We start from the raw sequence: 18143 nt of genomic DNA on the forward strand, positions 1-18143 counted from the left end.
GTTGTACTTTTAGCCCCAGTGACCCAGAGCTTTTCAGCTGGGGACGCCGGGCTTGTCAAATACATTTGTTTCTCGGCGGACACTCTCGAACTTTAGTGCTGAGGGTGTTGTGCTCCTCCTACTTCATGTTTTCGATCCAAGACTTGCAAGTCAAATGTAGAACTGATTAACTGTGTCAGAATGTATAGTGAGAATGCCAACTTTATCACTATCATGAACATTTAAAAGAAAATCTTGCATAGTGAGAAATTCCTAAACCGCCGGTGTGTTAGCGCTTGCAGCACTGACTAACTTGAAGTATCCGAGTCTGCCTCGAGGCGTGCCATTAGCGCAGGCTCATTCAAGACTTCAGTAGCCCATAGTGCTATATTGATGTATCTTTTGTAAACTGCTAGCCAAAAAATCCGACATTATCTACTCTGGTTGACCACTGTCCATCGAGGATGTATTCTACATTATTAGAATGCTGGGGAGGGTACACCCCAGATGGACCTTCGTTGGCTTCGAGTCTGATCCATATCTATGATCTTCGATTGCTATTTGAGGCAGCGCTTACGAAAATTTGGCAAGGGATGGTAATTTTTAACTTAGATCGCATTGAAATCCGGTATGTAACAACGGTGGCGGCCCATCGCTATTTGCGAACCTCTGTGCTGTTCCATTTTGAAATGCAAGACACTAGGGCTGCTTAAGCATGGTTGACCCGTTTCGCTTGGTATAAAGTATGAATGCAGACTTCATAACAATGACGTGAATAACAATGCTTAGCGTTAGCAATACTTGGATGAAACACACCTCGGGGAGATCGACTATAGCCATAGGTCCCAGTAATGGAGCACAATCTGTCAAATCGAGCGGCTTTCCCACTGGGGACAACGAGGAGATTTAGGTAATTCCTTGTTGTAAATACACATAAACGCACCCATTTGTTCTGCCATGGAGTAGGCTTGTAGATATAACGGCCCACTGATTGTGAATCTTTTATTCTTTCTGCAAGGGGTGTCGTCAGCTCAGTCACTAAGAAGTCGCACAGGAACAGACGGGAGTGTGCCCAAATCAACGATAAGCAGACGTTGACCGTCCTCTTCGGTTAAGCATAGAGCAAGCCTGGTATCCTCGTACTCATTCTTGATTATGAAATTGTCCTTGGCAAATGCAGGTGTAGTTTGAGTTCGTGCAGTCTGCTGCAACACATCGGAGGCGACCGTGACTCGTCGGTCACCGTGCTTATCCCCGAAATCGGTTGAGACATATACTGGTTCTCCAGTGATGCTCCTGTTACTATCGTGGACGTTCTTTTCAATATGAGGCGGAGGAGGAAAAGCTAACTCCCAATACAACCCGCCTTCCTTCTGCGCCAACTTGAGTACGATTTCGCCACCTTTCTTCAGGAAGTAGCATGAAAACGAGCATTCGGGTGACACAAACTTTGCCATACCGTAAGTATTTCACTAAGCTGGGGGATCAGGACACCATTTTCCTTTTCCTTGACTGTGCACACGGCAATCCTTGAAATTTCCATCAGTCAATGGAATAAGGAAATAATGATACCCCTTTACTCTGAGTGTATAGTAACTGAACGGTATGTAGTGCCTGTCACAGCAATGTTTTAAGTACTCAGGCCAAGTTCGGGAAAGATATTATTTCACTATAGGCTGGGAACGTAAGGATCTGGAACAATGACGCGTCAACTACCTGTCTTGACTCTAGATTACGGTGATGGCTGCGTACCTTCCAAGGTATTGGACTAAAGCTATTACTCATCACACTCTTCCTATCCCCAAGCGACGGAACAAGTGTGATGACGACCTGCATGAAAATCAGAAGTTAGTCTTAGATACAAGTCAGTAGATAGCATGCAAATGGAGCGTACATCTGTGTTTCGGGCCAGTTTTGTGTCACGTTCTGACACCAACGTACGAACACTGAATTCGGTTTTGCTTACAGTACTGATCTGCGGATACATGCAGGATATCTGGACTGATAATACAGCAACTTGGCCGCGACGAAGCTTTCGCTTATCTTGGTCTGATCAAGACGCACTGCAGAGTAACCAGGTCTATCATGCCATCATGTGACGCTGCTGTAAGTAATTACATTCCAGTTCGAATTGATCTGTACAAGTGGCTAGGCCGACTAGTATGTAGGTCACCAGTCTAAGAAAGTGTGTCGAAAAAGGTGCGCAACTCTAACTATATCTCATTGTTTTTCAAAGTCCGGTACATCGAGGACATCCAGTCTGGGACTGTGGCTGACCCGTGCGGAGCTCAATTCGGAGTTCAATTTATATATTGTGACCTGAATTTTGGAAGCAAACACGTGACCAAATACAATTAAAACTCAGCTCCGGTCAGCCGCGTTTGCCGAACGCCCCAGACATTCACGGTACATGATAAGTAGTCCGTGCGTCAGCCCTTCCTTTCAAATTGTTTTGCCAGCATCACCTGTATTAAACTTCGTCATTACGCAGAGTCGATGACATACGGCCATGGATCGCGCAAGATGTCCATAAGTTCGGGAAATGTAAGGCACGCGCCATACTGCAGAAGCTGCAGGCAAGGTGAACAGGCCTTAACCGTGCATTCGAGCATAAGCCCGGATTTTCGGGCGATGCGATGGCCAAGGGTACTAAAATTGTCCTGATAAGTGCATGACTTGTATCTGTATGCGCGGACGTACAACTATTGTATTTTCAGTTAAGAGCAAGGCGCTATCGGGCCTGCAGCCAATTTGAATCCCCCGAGCTAGTTGCCAACCTCTATTGGCCAGAAGACACACATCAGAGCGAGCCAATGATCTTCTACGAGGTCTGCAAGATTACGCAAATAGATATCGATGCGTTGAGCCATCCCCGGGGGCTTGTCTTGTTCTACCGGTTTAAAAAAACATCCACGTACAAAATCAGCATTGCACCAGGACTGAAGGACGTCGAACGGGTCAGACCAGGCAGCCGTATTTTGACAATCATCACGTCTAGAGAGCTTATCCCAATCACGAAGCTCTCCAGCAAGGAGTTCCTTACCGCATGGTGGCAAATTGTGAACTGTACGTTTCTCCCTCTCTCCCTTCTCCTGCTCTTTATCATCAATTCACTACTCCGACAGGCCATCACGCCCTCTGGAAGATAGGTGAGCATCACCGGGATGTCAGCCCCAGCAATCTCACGGGATACCGCACACACGGTCAATTCACAGGCGTGCTCAATGACTACGACTTATCGTTGTTTCAGCGAGACAGTCCCAACAGCCTTGAGCGCACAGGGACAGTACCATTCATGGCGTTAGACCTTCTCATACCAGAGTTCATGGCAGGCAAGGTCGAGCACGTGTACGCGCATGATGCCGAATCGTTCATCTGGGTCCTCACCTGGACCTGTTTTCGGTATGAAGGGGGCAAATTCCTCAGCAGGAACAGACCGCTAGAAGAATGGCTGAAAGTGGATGCTTGTACCTGCGCAGAGAAAAAGGTGGACTGCGAAGGCATATTTACATGCGGCCCTGCCTTTCTCATAGTGGATGCAGGACATGCACATATATCTGATCTGTAGAACACGGCAAATATGATTGCTTCGAATGGGACAAATACTGATAGCAGCGCCGCAGTTTATTCTGAGTGACTTTACTCAAGCTGCAAGTGGACTGAATGCACATTGCATCTATCAACTCTGCAAATCACTAGTAAATCGCGCGTCAGTGTCAACGGCCATACTCCACCGATGTGAAAGCAAAAATATGGCTCACTGCAGAATCCCAGAGTGCTCTGTCATGCAGGTGAGTCATGTTATCAGGTCCAGGAAATGCTTATACTCACACATTTTCAAAGCAGTGTTTATCTTGGCATTGTGAGTCAATTGCACCACGAGCCACATCCATCTGTATCACTGGTAGAGGGGATGGCAGAGCTCGATGCTACTAAAGCAGCAATGACGGCGAGGACAGTTGCAAAGGAGAAATGCATTGTTTGCGACTCGTGTGTGTTCAGGTAATTCTGAAGGCAATAGTAGGAAGACGGCTGGTTTTTATATTGTTCTCTGGAATTACTGTTGCGTGGATGTACCTTCAAATGGATACATATCTACGATAAATCCCAGCACATGGCCATATGATAGCTAGTATTGTGGGCAGAATTGGCATTGCCAGGCAGATGGCAGAACCTTTCCGGCAGAACTTGAATGTTGCAGAACTCCCGCACATGTTAGGCTCTGCCAGTTCTGCCAGCGGATTTACCTCGGACTCGGAATAGTTCTGCCCAGCCGTAGCACCGCACGAACCCCAATCGGCAACAAAGCCATTACTACTAAACCTCACATTTACTTCACCGTTAATACGACATCTCGAATTCTTTGGAAGAGAGAGACGCAGGGTAACCACAAAGATGCATGACACGTTGGTTTGATTGCTTCATTTTACCAGAGGCGTGTAAAATACGACCTCGCTGACAAGCCGGCGCGTCCTACTAGTATATTCGCGCAGGTCTGCGCAACTCCCGTTCCGTCGTCTTCGTATTGCAGCCCAATATATATTGCTTCATCTTATAATAGTAACTTAGGATGTGTGCTTTGGTATCAATCGCGCTCACTGTCTTTATAACGATCAGCCTACAGTCTGGCACCCTCTAATTGATCAAGATTCAAGAGCATATTTAAGAGATTTAAGTTCGTTCAATGACCGCAGCCAATAAGTACACCACTTTGAAGTTTGGAACATTTGATAGAATTATGTTTATCCTATCTTGAGAAATGAAATACAAATGTCGTGAATTATCGTATAAAAACATCCAAAAATATGCGATTACCGTCTTCCAAGCCCACTCAGGCCCCATGCAACCTTCGACTGCACACAATCAAATCCGCCCAATATCCGTAGCACTAAATCGCGGAAGGAGGCCCCACTGAACGGCATCCACCAAGCATATGGATCGTACGTAAGGCTTGCGAGATTCGAAAGTGTACTGGTAAAGCCGATGATTTCTAGTGCTCGTGCGTGACGAGCTTCCGCAATTTCCTGCAAAATGGCATCATCCCCATCGGGATTCTCTGCAGAAGCTTGAATATGCTTCGTGATAGCCTCTGTAAGGAAGATCGCGTCCCTCATGCCCAGGTTCATGCCCTGGCCGCCAGCAGGGGAATGTATATGGGCTGCATCGCCAACTAGAAAAATAGCGGCTCCAAAACGCGTGAAGATACGATCGGCGATGGCGGAATGGCTTCTGTGACGTGTTGACCAGACCAGCTGATCGATTTTGACAGGTCTCGGGTTAAGGGACGGATCTGATGTTATGCATGCTGGCCCGTATGTGTCAATCAGCTTCTGGATGTACTCTTTTGGTGGAGCACGGGGGGGCTCTCCGTTCTTTCCAGGTATGGCACAACCTACGCGAAAGATTGATTTCGTAGTGGGCTTTCCATCTCCTGTGAGCTCGGCATTGAAGCTGTTGCCAAACGGTACAAAAAAAAAGAAATTGCCTGAAAAAACCGTGCCGTTGAGGTAGCCCTTGAGGGTGAATGGATCGACAGGTTCAGGCTCAAATGTGACATCTGCAGAGACCATTTGAACCAATGCGTTTTCGGCTGCGTTCGGGCCGTCTGGGTCAGAGAACCCCATACCGGCGATGGTACGGATCTGGAAATGGTCATCAGACATTCCACCAAGCCAAGCTAGCGGTCACTGAGGTCTCACAATTGAGTGGGCACCATCTGCGCCGATAATATATCTAGCTCTGATAACTTGACCGTCCTCAAAGGACACGTCGGTGACGCGAGAGTCCTTCTCGTTCTGTTTCATTCCTACTACCCTGTGCGGACGTTGCACTTGAACACCAAGGCTCTGCAACTTCTGCCCAAGTACAAGCTCCGTTACATTTTGAGGGATATAGAGCGCGTAAGGGTGGGCGGAATGTTTTTTTAAAGAGTCAAATTTGGCCACAAAAATTTGCGAACTGCGGGATGTGATTTTGAAGCCCTTTCCCCTGATGGCTTGAGACAGTAAGCCATCTGCTGCATCGATGCTGGCTAAAGCCTAAGATCATGAGAACATCAGTTAGGCGTTCTTATGAACGCACAGATAGCTTACCTCGACGGTTGCAGAGTGTATGGTGACCGCCCTCGACATTCTCAGTCCTTCGGCTACGGCATCCACGATAACGAAATCATGGCACCTGTGGTGGGCGAGAGAAAGAGCAGCTGTGAGACCCGCGGGGCCTGCACCGACAATAAGCACGGTTGTGTTCTCGGGAAGAGACATGTTTGCTTGGAGGAGTATACAATGTCAAAGTGACTGAGACGGTGGATTGGTTCCAGGTGGCTCTTGCACCTGTTATTTGAGGTCACCGATACATAGGTTATCTTCACTCGTTATGGATGATGATTTGCTGTCCTGCACACCTCATTGGCCGCTAAATGGAATGGACACTGCATTGCAAAGTATCCCGAACGGATTATACCTGTTGGAAGACGTGTATTCAATGACAAAACTGGACTCGGTGTGATTGAAGTTGTCTTGACGACTCGATTTGTCCTGAGGAGGGTCTGATCTGGTCCATTTACAACGCATGCGTTACCCCGCAGATGAAACGTTATCCTGGCGTATGGCATGGGTCCTGCCAAGATTCTCGTCGGTTTCGCGCGATGAAAGGTGATGAAACAGCGTGAAGTGATGCTTAAGCGGCTAGTCTTGAAGCTTGAAGCTTGAGCTCTTGATGTTGACCATTAGTAACGCGTCCGATAGTATCAGCCCATGATTGGTTTTGAACAGAAAACCACGTCACAAAGGCGGTTCTCGGTCCCGAGGGTATTATCTTCAAGGTCTGACTACGACCATGGCCTGCAGGTGGCTGTAGTAACTTGACAAGGAATAGCAAAATTCCGGTGCCAAACCCAAAACAGTCTGCTTGATCCACGCCAAAATTAATAATAGCACTGCATGCGAGACGGTACCGAGAGAACGTCGAACTAGATGTGAGTCGTCACCAAGTTTTTAATACCTAGGACAACATGGGCCCATCAAGAATAGACCTACGACTCAAGCAACATCCTCATGGCCTCAAATTCACTAATAACCCAGTTCAAAGCCCATCTAGATGACTTTCAGATCTCCCTGGAGCCCAGCGCGCTCAACTACCTCACATCCATGCTCACCGTCATGTCCATGTCCGATAAAGCCAAGGACATACGAGACGCCACGGAGATGTTTCTTGACGAGGCTGAGGTGGACCCTGAGAAGATCAATCAGTTTTATGCTACCCTTGGCAAGGGAAATGTGAAGACATCTTCAGGGTTTGCGTTCAGCTTTCACTTTCTCGTTTTGAGTCTGATGTGGTAGTATTGATGAAGGACTTCGATGTCAGTATCGGCGTCTGGCCCTTCGACGGATGATGCTCCACCTCTTGGCCAACCGAAACCTATGTCATCTATCGAAGCCCGTCGCATGAAACGCGCGCAAAAGAAGGCTGCTGCTGCCTCCGCCTCACCATCACAACCTACAGAAGCAGAGCCCAAAATTGTAGCAACTGCCCAGCAGAGCCGATTTCACCGCGAGACCCTCGAGACATCGTCTAAAGATATTGACATGCATACCGTCAACATTAGCGTCAACAACCTAGATCTCCTCGTCGATGCACATCTGCGGCTCAAGGATGGCGTGCGATATGGTCTCGTGGGGCAGAATGGGGTCGGAAAGACGAGTCAGTGCTCTCTTTTGTGGTACATAAACGTGCTTACATGTGGATAACACAGTGTTAATGAGATGCATGGCGGATAATATTCTTGCCATGCCAAGCAATCTCAATATCCTTCATATCGCGCAGCTCGAGACCTTTGACGAGAACACCACTGTGTTGAATGAAGTACTTGAAGCAGACAAAGAATGCATGAAGGTTTTGCGCGAATATGAAGGTAAATTGTCTCTTATACAGTTTGCGCAAGCTAAAATCCGCTCCCATAGTCTTGCATGCAATACTCGGAGATGCACCTCAGTCCACCACGTCAAACACTGCCCAGCTGAATGTTGCGCTTCACAGCATTCTCATTTCTCGAATGGAAGCTCGCGTGATCACCGCACAACAACTCGCACAGAAACGCTCTGGCACACGTGGACATGACGCCCGTCAGGCGCAGCTCGCGATAGAAACCGAGTTCGCTGCACTGAAGGCTCAGGATCCACAAGTCTACATCTCATCTGACATGGCGACGGAACTCATTACCGACGTCTTTGATAAATTCGCGCTGATCAATTTCGATGCGCGGAAAGCAAAGGCGAGGAAGATCCTGCGAGGGCTTGGATTTGAGGAGGCTCAAATCGATGCCAGGGTACAGACCCTGAGCGGTGGATGGCGGATGCAGATTGCGCTTGCAAAAGCGCTATTTGTTGGTCCAGACATCCTCCTACTCGACGAGCCAAGTAAGTCATTTTATATGACATAATATCCACTTATTCATGGTTCCAGCGAACCACCTTGACCTGCCTGCGATCCTCTGGCTGCAAGAATATCTGATCAATGAAACAGCGGGGCTGACACTTGTCATTGTATCGCACGACCGAGCGTTCTTGAACGCGGTGACAACGGAAACGATCATTCTACGGGACAAAGTGTTGAAATATCACGCGGGGTCGTTTGCAGATTACGAAAGTACAAGCGAGGAGCAGCGAGTACGGAAGCAGGCTCTACTGGATGTGCAGGTGAAGAAGCGAGCGAAGCTCGTGGCAAGCATCCAGCACAATGTACAGCAGGCTCGTGCGACAGGGGATGACAAGCGGCTCGGGCAAGTAGCAAGCCGGAAGAAGAAGCTTGAACGCCTTGGAATGGAGAAGACGGAGGACGGGAAGCGGTTCAAAGTGTCTTATTGGGCCGGGTACCACACGTCAGCGCGCGCGGAGATTGAGATTGAGAAGGCCTTGAAGACGGCGTCGATCAAGATTCCAGATCCTCCTCCGTTGCGGTACCACGGATCTGTGTTCACTGTGAAGAATGCATCGTTTCGCTATCCAAATTCGAGCAAGGATGTACTGACAAACGTCAGCCTGGATGTCGGGCCCCATGCTCGCATAGCGCTGCTTGGCCCGAATGGGTGCGGGAAGACAACGCTGCTAAACATGATGGTGGGGGTGACGCAGCCGACAACGGGAGAAGTATACCGACACCCTTCGCTCCGCATCGGCTACTTCTCGCAGCACGTTGTCGATCAGCTCACACTCACCCGTACACCCATTGAAGAGATGCGCTCGCGGCATCCAGGGCTTTCAGAACAAGAGTGTCGGGCGCACTTTGGCACTGTCGGCGTGAGTGGGAATACCGTTCTGCGGAAAATCGCAAACCTCAGTGGAGGACAGCGGAACCGCATCGCGTTTGCGATCATTGTGTATGATGCACCTCATGTGCTTGTGATTGATGAAATCACGAATCATTTGGACATGGGCACTGTGGATAGGCTGGTGGAGGCGTTGGAGGGCTTCGAGAGAGCTTTGGTGTTGGTGAGCCATGACGTATGGTTCATGAAGCAACTGATGGAGGGAGAGGATGACGTCGATGATGATGAAAGTGATGTGAAGGAGGAGAGGGCATTTTATGTTGTTCGGAATGGTGCTGTGAAGCGCTGGGAGAAAGATATGGATGGGTATGTTGAGGCGGTCATGAAGAGAGTCAGAAAAAGTGATAAGTATTAGTGGGTGTATACATTGGGTTACAATTCCGACCTGAAACTCTGATTCCTTGCTGATTTGCATACTGCAGGTGTACTTTTACACTATTTCACCTCGTTCTGCCCCTATAATGTTCTCCTTCTGTTAAGCAAACGTACTGGTTCGAAAACACAAATATGAGACAAGCAGGCATGATGATGAGAGCACAGCGAAACATACTGTTCGCGCGAGCAGGTTTCTGCAGCATTTCTACATGATCTTGATTAGTCTCAGCTTTCCGACAACGACACAAGACACACCGATATTCAACACATCGGTAAAATCCTGTTTCTCAATCGCCTCCCGCAAATCCTCTTGCAATCTCAAATTCTGGCACAGCGCCTGCATCGCTTCTTCCACACGTGCATACCTCTGATCAAGGAGGTCCGGGCACGCTGTTATGATAGCTGCGAGCAGGACAGTGGTGGCGTAGATTGAGAACATGGGTGAAAAATGGATGGCTTGAGTGTTTTTGACGACATCGAGCTTGAGGAGGCGTGCATTGATTGCTTTTAATGCATCTTCGCTCAGCTCGAGCTTTATACGGGGAAGATCTGGTTGGTTGCGAGGACGGGTTGACATTTGGTGAAGTTCGAGTTGTCGCCCCTATCTTTGTTACACTAGTACTGTTGTGTCGTGATGACGTCGTTGAACCTGCTTTAGGGATAACCTTCAAGCGACCTAGCCATAAATTAGGATGAGTAATACCAAGTACTAGTACATCACGTATACAAGACGATTAGAGATCCTGCCAGCACGCAAGCACGTAACTAAATAAAGGAGCTTCATATAAGGTTCATGGATATAGAAAAGATAGGGGAATAGAGAAAAGATATAGTACCAGATCTTCATACACCGTCCACTATCATTCCACTTGGTATAGCATTGTCGGGGCTCTGCCTCTCCCATATGCGATCGGGCTTTCGTCGTTGCGGCTCTCCCTCGCATAAGTCTCTCGGCGCACTACGCGCCGTTTCGTATGTTTCTCCATCGAGTTGGAGCTCGCTCAATGACGTTCGAGCGCTCGCCTCCCCCAACCGGAGACCCATTCCAAGGGCATCAGAAGAGGAATAAGCAGCGGGCGTGGCTGGTGTAGAATAACTAGCCGCAGGCGTTGAGGGTATAGAAGAGAATGGTGTCGAGGAAGTGGATGAAAGACCTGGAATAGAACTCTGCCTTTGGTGTTGTGCGAATAGTGATGAGGCAGGGTCAAAGGGCTCTGAATCATCATGAGATTGCTGGCGCTGTAAGCCAACAACGCGCAGACGCTCAACCCATCTGGAAATACATTAGTTAACAAGGACATTATGCGAAAGAACTTGACATACGCATCAGCACGGTCCAGACTGTCCTTGACGACACCGGTAACACCACGCATCATGTCTAGACTTTCTGTGGCAAGTGCCAAAACACGCTGTGCAGCCTGTGTGGCAGCACTTGTCGTTGGCCGCAAGCCTACACGTCCAGAGGACAAAGGGGATGATGCTCGAGAGGATGTAGGTGTACATGCTTGGGAGCGGTCAGGGCCACCAGCATTGCGTTCCTTATGTCTGGTGGTCCGTGCACGTCTCATAGATCCAACACCGCCAGCAGCAGCGCCAACTGCTGAACTAGCACCTGGGGCACCGTCTGCAATACCAGGAGCTGAATTAACACTGGCAGTTGCCCAGCGCTGAGGTAGATGCAAGATGAAGCCCCTGACACGTGACCGAGCGGGCTCCGGGAGAGCACTGCCGGCATATTTGCTTACAATATCAACCACTTGGCGAATGGTTTGCACAATATCACGACGAACGTCGGTTAGCGTCCGCATATGCGAAGGCGAGATAAGGATATCGGTGCCGGATGAAGAGTCCGATGGATGCAAGGATTCGATAAAATCCCTGAGAATGAGGATCTGGGCATCAATATGCAGTGTGGCGTACTGGTGGGAAATCACATGCGTATGAGATCTGGAGGAAAAACGAAGGACAAACCTGGAGCCATTGAAGACAGTATTTGAGACGCCGCATACTTTCTTCGCTTACAGCAGCGCTGATGCCTCCTGCTTCTAGGAGGACAGCTTGCCAGCGACTCCTCTGTACCACTGCTTGCTGACCTTGAAGGTCAGCAGGTGTAGTGATTTGATTTTGTGGGGATGGTGTTTTGTTATCGTTCGAATATGGATGAACAGGGGATGGACTACGAGCTATAATGACAGATGAGATGATATGATAAAAGAATGTAATGATGCAATTACATGGTTGTGGGTCCGTGCTTTGGTGTGCCTGCCGTGAGCTAAAAAAATCCCGACTAGTCTGCTCTTCCCCTAGTATTCGCTCTCTAGATGTCTCATCGACTTGCATCCGTTCGAGGTCAGTATTTGACGATGGACCATATCTACCGAGCTGCGAAAATGAACGGAGATAAGCTAATTTTGAGCGCAAAAAAGACTATACTGACTTTGTCGAGTTGCCTACAGGCAAACTCGTCCAGTTGATTGACATCAACGGGTAGCCTATCGATTACAGGACGGGATATGGTCTTAACTGATGATTCCATTATCTCAGCGCCATACTAAAGAATGATTGGGGTCAATAAAGACGCGCATAGGTTTCAAGAAGCTCACCTTGACAACGCGAGAACTGGCTTTACCATGTTCATATGCTCGCAGAGCAGTGTTGAAAAGCGGAAAATTTGACACCCTGGCTACAAAATCTGGAGAGGTCGTATCCGGCGGCAGAGAAGGGGATGGGGTCGATAGCGCGCTCGAAGCTGATGCAGGAATTTGGGCTTATGTGTGCCATCTATATCATCGTTGTCAAGTGCGTGGAGTCTACTCACCATTGCTTCCAGAAGCTCTGGCACCACTCCTCATATCGCCCAGCGCGCTCACGGCTATGCGCACACTCTCGTCTTCATCTTCAAATGACATGTGTTTGCTAACAGTTAAAGACGGCGGTGAAGACTTTTCGCACATCGTAGAACGATGTTGAGGATGGAATAAGTATTGTCAGAAAAAGCGAGATGCTAGAGAAGAGACACTCGCAATTGCACGTGCAGACCAAGATTATCACAGTGACAATAATTGGGGTACACGTTTTCACGTGTTAATCATCTGACCAAATACTACCGCGGCTTGTCAACGTCAGTGGCCGCCACTCTTCATGCGCTTGACCAATGACCATGCCAAATTACTATTCTCTACATCCCTCTCATGAGATAGCACTGCTGTTAAACGTCTGAACTCATATGTCGATCAATACTTTAATTCATCTACTAAGAGGGGTCCAATCAGTGCAGTGTTGAACCAAACACGTGCGATTTTTTCACGTGTTAAAACGTCCATCCATAAGATTTGCAGATGTCGTCTGGTGCGCCTTCTCTTGGTCGTTTCTATTTGTTTCCGTGGATGGTACAATGACTCTGACTCTGATAAAGTTCCGAAAATTTCATCTTAGAGTGAACAAGAGTCCATGACAAATTCGAAATGTACCCCAAAGTCCTCCAAATGTCTCACCTCAGATCATTCTATTGATTTTAGATCTCAGCGGCACAAAATGGCTCCAGACTATGTCAGCCACCGCCATTCAATTGTTCTAAACTGGTAGGCTCGGCGAACATGGACTCCCATTCAATTGATTTCCAGACCGAGTACTTATACTCGTTTCCAGTTATTTGGCTGGTACACAATACCCTTGACTCCCCCTTATATCTCGTTCAGTACGACATCCGTCATGACTGAATTTGCTGGGATGTTCCATGAAGATATCTCCAGTCCTGACGGCAGTCCCGACCTGTGGATGGCTGACACTTCATTTGCGTCTTATGCCCCTGACAATTATTCCACCATGTATGGCACCGATGGACTCGGATACCACTCGGATTTCAATACTATGTCCCCCAGTATCGGAAGCAGTTCCACAAGCTCTCCTGCATCTGACTGCTTCGAACTCCAACCCTCGGTCGAGCCCGCATACGGGCTTGGTATCTCTCAGTGGTTCAGCAGTGACGAAGAAGGACAGTTTGATGCCCTAGGCTTCGTGCGTGCAGAACGCCCTTCACCGCAGATCCTCGTGGAACAAGCACCTCTTCGTACCGTGTGTATGTCGGACGTTGTCATCCCCAACGGATCATCATTATCTCCGTCATCCCTCCCGCCGCCCCAGCCTAGCTCGGACAATCTGCCTTCCATGCCTTCTCCCCCCATTCGTGCTCCTCGTTGGCAGCGCCAGGGCAACCAGCTATTCGAAGAAGACTCTGACGCCGAAAGCGATGGAGACTTATACTACCCCTCTGACGCATCCGACTCTCCCGTCTGCCGCTCAGCTGATCCAGCTTCACCCCTATTTCAGTCTTTGCCAGAACCGCCTCATCGTCGCAGACGCCAGGACGTCAGTCTTCCAATCCCTGTTCCCAATCTGACAAAGAAGTCCCGCGGACGCAAGGTTCCAGTCTCTTCAGGGGGTGGTCCCGTCTACGCACGCAGCAAAGACAGGTCGAAGAAGGGCACCAGGACATATACCTGCCACGTCGATGGCTGCAGCAAGTGTTTTGTCAGAAGCGAGCACCTCAAAAGGCACATCCGGTCCATTCACACGAACGATAAACGTGAGGCAGACGTTTCTGCTTATCCTGCATGCCAGAGTGACTGATTTTTTTAACTGACATAGCGTGGGTCTGCCCGATCGGGGGGTGCGAAAGGGAGTTCAGCCGCCGTGACAATCTGAACCAACACATGCGCATCCACAAGAGTCCCTAAGATGGTCACTTCCTCTCATTACGTCCAGATGTACGATAGCGCAAAGTGTGGAGAGGTATTTTTTTTTCGTAAACGTTGATTTCATCCCGTTCTTTGTATATGTATCTACGACTTCATATCCTGATGTCTACGATTCACGATAGTCACGATCTACACTCCAACCCGTATTTTTATTGTTATCTATATCATTTCGTGGAAGATTGCGCACGTATCAATGAAATTCGTGAAGAAATCGCACCAGTCTCGGTAGCAGAACAATGATGACAGTAAGGCTGCCCAATTGTCCACGGCACTCGAGCAATCCGTACTGCTGGTACATATGACATAGCATGAGTACATCTGAGAAGGCGACACGATTATCGTATGAGCCGAGTATGAAGAATGCCAACCGTTATAAATAGCACAATCGGTACCAATTGCAAGAATCCGGCTTGGACGGCTAGAGAATGAAAACGTAAATGCGACCCCAAGGCTGGACTAGGTCCGAGATTATAGGCACAAACTGCAGAGGTTTGCATGTCGTTCCATGTGAATATAGTCACCAATTTATGTAAATGGCTGGGGATAATGGTAGTCCGTATGGCGAAAAGAAATTAAAGATGGGTGGTCGGAAAGCAAGTGTAAGCACGCTGGCTTACTACCTGAGTTCTCATAATCAGTACATATACCGTCGCTGATGCTGAAACATAAGCTTTCAGTATTTCACCTTTTGGTGTAACGGTTATGCGCGGCGGCGGTCTGACCATGTTACAGCAAGTAAGCTATAACTATGGGATTCACAAAAGAGACCACGAGTAAACGGGTGCAGGAACTCTTTGATACCACTGTTCAACAGAGCTATCACCAGAGCTATGGCTCGTTCCTAAGCCTAGATTCCCATATCTCCCTAACACCACCCTAAGCCATACAACATTCCACTCGACTAAACCCCTGCGCATATCATACACCGTCGTTGGAAGGAGTGCCAGAAATGCAAGGTGCGGCATGACGAGATGTTACGTGAACGTAGTTCCTGGTATGAGGGATGTCGATGAGGTGAGTGGCGATTTTCCGGCGGGAGTGGTGCCAGAGGTGGGAGTTGATGTCGTGGCTATGGGTGGCGGCGCTGGTGCTAGCGTTGGGGACAATCGACAGGCATCTGTCGCAACGTGGATTTTACTGGATGTATCGAATAGGAAAGCTTTGGGAGATGCTGTGTTCTGCAAGTGATGAGATGTACCTGTGGGGATAGATAGCAATGAAGGCACGTACAGAGCAAAATATATTTAACAGTTCTTCGAGATATGGTAGGGGATCGATCAGTTTATAAAGCACGCGAGAACGCCTCTCGAACAGAGTGGTCATATATGGAGGTGAGAGGGAGAAGGAATTGCTCAAATTCGGGAGATTCATCTGAGGCGGTCCATGACGCATTCATGTACCTGGCGGAAGTGTCCTGCGTGCTGTTTCATTCACGAGCAAATAATGTATGCGGAACTGGCATACCGATGTTGTTGTCCTCTTGAAGCCTTTCGGCTTTGTGTGCAAATATTTTAAAATTTATGTATGGGTTGATTTGGTACACATCGACTGAACTCTACGAGCTTTGAGATGGGATGTTGGTAGAGACCCTGTGCATCTAGATGAGGATGATAGTCGGCAGATAGATTCAGTATACGTACTCGAATGTGTATGACAAAGACTATAGTTGAGACATCGGCGAGAGATAGACCGGGTGTGTCGACGGTGACGTTTCCTGGACAATCCCATATCTCCAATAGGATGACAGTGCTGAGAAGCGATGTTCAGTGCTAGGTAAGAGCAGAAGTCATGAACAAATACACACTCAATGAAATGCCTTGCGACGCGCATGGTGGGCTCGAGATAAAAAGCCTGTTTGACTGGGAGATAATCGAAGAGAACTTAGAGTATGGAGGTCATTCCGCTCCTGCGGAAGGACCAACTAAAGGAGAAAGCGTAGAGATTCGCCTTCTCATGCCCAGAGAGAGTAATTTTGTCCTACTGGTTCCATTGGAAATGGCTGTGCTTGAGGAAGAGTTGCACGTGTACTAAGTCGGAAGCCTTTGAATTCAACAAGCACAAACACCTCCGACTCTTACCGTTCATTTGGAACATAAGTTGGACTCTAACTCTTCAGATATACTTGGTTCCGCTACTACTAGTGCATCGCGATTCTCGCGATCATCGTATCAATGCCCTGAGCATCCTTGTGGCATGTCGTCGCTCACAGCCGCTAGTATCAACTCATACCTTGTGGTTTTGATTGCGTGGTACACTATTCACCAGATACCAATCCCATATTGCTATGAAATGGCTCGTAGTATCATGTGAAAATTGATGGCATCATCACCGCATCAAGTTTCAACTGCACAAATTTGGTATGGTGTGCACGATATAGATAGGTTTCACGCTTACTGATACTTTTGGAATCCTAGTTAGACAAGGGCTCGTCGCCGAGGAGCAAGGAGATTTGACAGGCTGAGTGATGTCTTGGCAGCCCAGACCAGCTTCATGTGGACTTGCTGTGTTTTCCATCTCTGACTAGCATCATCCCGACAGAATGCGAAAGAGCTGTTACGTCCCCAGAGCCAAGATCAGGGGCCGAGGCAGAGAGTGCCAATGCCGATCGAGATGGAAGATCTCTTCGATAGTAGCTTATCCCATCTTTTCAGGGGAGCGTTAGTAGATCGTTGAACTTTTGCAGTGAAACACTCCGCCCACGTGGACTGTTTTGCAAATTCATCGCCGATACTAGCATGTAACTTTCGGTCAAAAAAGCGCTCAAAGGTGATATATCTATCACAAACGCCATTGCCGTACTCCATCAATTTTGTCGCTTCCTCACACCCGGTCTAAAACAGAATGACCCTAATCTCAAATGATCCCAGCTCGTGGCCTTCTATCAATGCGAGTCACATTGCTAGTTGTTTTGCAGGTTCGTGGAGGATCAGTTAGAACCAGTTAAATCATAGACGAAGAGGGTGATACATAAATCTAACCCTGGCTGCGGTTTCGCAGTTGCCTCCTCTGCTGTGTTGATGTATGATTGGGGTGAGCAATATAGTATTACAGGACCGCTGATATGCTCATGAAAATTCTAGCACTGACATTCGGACAAGAGGTTAGTTGGTGCCGTTAGTAATGGAGTGGCTCACTGGCTAAGTGATTTTCGTAGGTCGAACTAATCTGGGTGAGCAGAGTCCCGCACTAGAGGAACAATGCAAAAATACAATTCATTCACAACAGAGGCAACGCTGGTCCCTCATGACTTTTCTGTATCTCAGCGTTTGTAAATCGCATCACAAATCGCTAAGTTGTGCTGACTCGAAGATATCCTAGGTGCGCTATGTTGGAATAATTCATGCCGTGTATGTTTGTAAGGCTAAGAAAACGATGTCGTACTAATCGGTTATCTCTCACGATCAGTATCAACATGCTTAGTACGTCTCCTCACATTTACTGTGTGTTTTTCTTCTGACCTGCGCCATACAGTGAGTCTTCCAATCTTGGTGACAGATGTAGTGAGTATTTTGCGCTAATCTCTGCCATTCCCGTCGGGTTAACTGTTACGCTGTGTGGGGGTGGGTGGGATCCTTGACCAGCCTTTTGGTTCAAACATAATGACTGTCGCAGTTGTGAGTCTGTTACAAGTATGTGATCATCCGAGGTCAGGCGCTTACTTGAGGTTTCAGGCCAGATTATGTACGCTGCACTAAATTGGATAGGCG

At 48.2% G+C, this 18143-nt stretch overlaps 10 protein-coding genes across 10 annotated transcripts; 3 read left to right on the forward strand and 7 right to left on the reverse strand.

Moving 5' to 3' along the window:
- Positions 1-592: 592 nt before the first annotated feature.
- On the reverse strand, positions 593-2193 carry F5147DRAFT_707155 (uncharacterized protein). Its single transcript, XM_041438051.1, has 9 exons — positions 1874-2193; positions 1732-1809; positions 1650-1671; positions 1560-1593; positions 1439-1508; positions 1042-1385; positions 923-990; positions 796-866; positions 593-735 (listed from the first exon to the last, which is right to left on the reverse strand). The coding sequence occupies exons 1-9, from the start codon at positions 1964-1966 to the stop codon at positions 679-681; spliced, it is 837 nt and encodes a 278-aa protein (XP_041290174.1). The 5' UTR covers positions 1967-2193; the 3' UTR covers positions 593-678.
- Positions 2194-3106: 913 nt separating this feature from the next.
- On the forward strand, positions 3107-3376 carry F5147DRAFT_528339 (uncharacterized protein; the record flags this gene model as incomplete). The annotated part of the gene is made up of 1 exon (XM_041430042.1): positions 3107-3376. A coding segment is annotated over one exon (270 nt), but the record flags the coding sequence as incomplete, so codon positions are not given.
- Positions 3377-4689: 1313 nt separating this feature from the next.
- F5147DRAFT_288857 (uncharacterized protein) lies at positions 4690-6601 on the reverse strand. The gene is made up of 3 exons (XM_041429049.1): positions 6072-6601; positions 5679-6017; positions 4690-5621 (listed from the first exon to the last, which is right to left on the reverse strand). Exons 1-3 carry the CDS (start codon positions 6240-6242, stop codon positions 4791-4793), a joined length of 1341 nt encoding a protein of 446 aa, XP_041290176.1. The 5' UTR covers positions 6243-6601; the 3' UTR covers positions 4690-4790.
- Positions 6602-7034: 433 nt separating this feature from the next.
- Positions 7035-9842, forward strand: F5147DRAFT_838724 (P-loop containing nucleoside triphosphate hydrolase protein; the record flags this gene model as incomplete). The annotated part of the gene is made up of 5 exons (XM_041444178.1): positions 7035-7273; positions 7331-7680; positions 7733-7891; positions 7941-8396; positions 8443-9842. The coding sequence occupies 5 exons, from the start codon at positions 7035-7037 to the stop codon at positions 9657-9659; spliced, it is 2421 nt and encodes an 806-aa protein (XP_041290177.1). The 3' UTR covers positions 9660-9842.
- A 42-nt stretch (positions 9843-9884) lies between these two features.
- On the reverse strand, positions 9885-10256 carry F5147DRAFT_776247 (uncharacterized protein; the record flags this gene model as incomplete). The annotated part of the gene is made up of 1 exon (XM_041441829.1): positions 9885-10256. One exon carries the CDS (start codon positions 10254-10256, stop codon positions 9885-9887), a length of 372 nt encoding a protein of 123 aa, XP_041290178.1.
- A 36-nt stretch (positions 10257-10292) lies between these two features.
- On the reverse strand, positions 10293-12705 carry F5147DRAFT_707171 (transcription factor Opi1-domain-containing protein). The gene is made up of 7 exons (XM_041438052.1): positions 12498-12705; positions 12283-12446; positions 12117-12230; positions 11914-12061; positions 11651-11862; positions 11003-11598; positions 10293-10952 (listed from the first exon to the last, which is right to left on the reverse strand). Exons 1-7 carry the CDS (start codon positions 12631-12633, stop codon positions 10523-10525), a joined length of 1800 nt encoding a protein of 599 aa, XP_041290179.1. The 5' UTR covers positions 12634-12705; the 3' UTR covers positions 10293-10522.
- Positions 12706-13228: 523 nt separating this feature from the next.
- On the forward strand, positions 13229-14321 carry F5147DRAFT_707174 (uncharacterized protein). The gene has a single exon (XM_041438053.1). It carries the CDS (start codon positions 13391-13393, stop codon positions 14306-14308), a length of 918 nt encoding a protein of 305 aa, XP_041290180.1. The 5' UTR covers positions 13229-13390; the 3' UTR covers positions 14309-14321.
- A 703-nt stretch (positions 14322-15024) lies between these two features.
- Positions 15025-15421, reverse strand: F5147DRAFT_707177 (uncharacterized protein). Its single transcript, XM_041438054.1, has one exon. The coding sequence runs from the start codon at positions 15399-15401 to the stop codon at positions 15192-15194; it is 210 nt and encodes a 69-aa protein (XP_041290181.1). The 5' UTR covers positions 15402-15421; the 3' UTR covers positions 15025-15191.
- Positions 15311-16286, reverse strand: F5147DRAFT_707179 (uncharacterized protein). The gene is made up of 5 exons (XM_041438055.1): positions 16241-16286; positions 16077-16185; positions 15901-16025; positions 15667-15850; positions 15311-15614 (listed from the first exon to the last, which is right to left on the reverse strand). Exons 4-5 carry the CDS (start codon positions 15826-15828, stop codon positions 15411-15413), a joined length of 366 nt encoding a protein of 121 aa, XP_041290182.1. The 5' UTR covers positions 15829-15850; positions 15901-16025; positions 16077-16185; positions 16241-16286; the 3' UTR covers positions 15311-15410.
- Positions 15948-16266, reverse strand: F5147DRAFT_776251 (uncharacterized protein; the record flags this gene model as incomplete). The annotated part of the gene is made up of 3 exons (XM_041441830.1): positions 15948-16025; positions 16077-16185; positions 16241-16266. 3 exons carry the CDS (start codon positions 16264-16266, stop codon positions 15948-15950), a joined length of 213 nt encoding a protein of 70 aa, XP_041290183.1.
- Positions 16287-18143: the final 1857 nt, after the last annotated feature.

Source organism: Suillus discolor, assembly GCF_016758755.1.
Source record: "Suillus discolor strain FC423 chromosome Unknown F5147scaffold_47, whole genome shotgun sequence".
NCBI classification, from domain to species: Eukaryota; Fungi; Basidiomycota; class Agaricomycetes; order Boletales; family Suillaceae; genus Suillus; species Suillus discolor.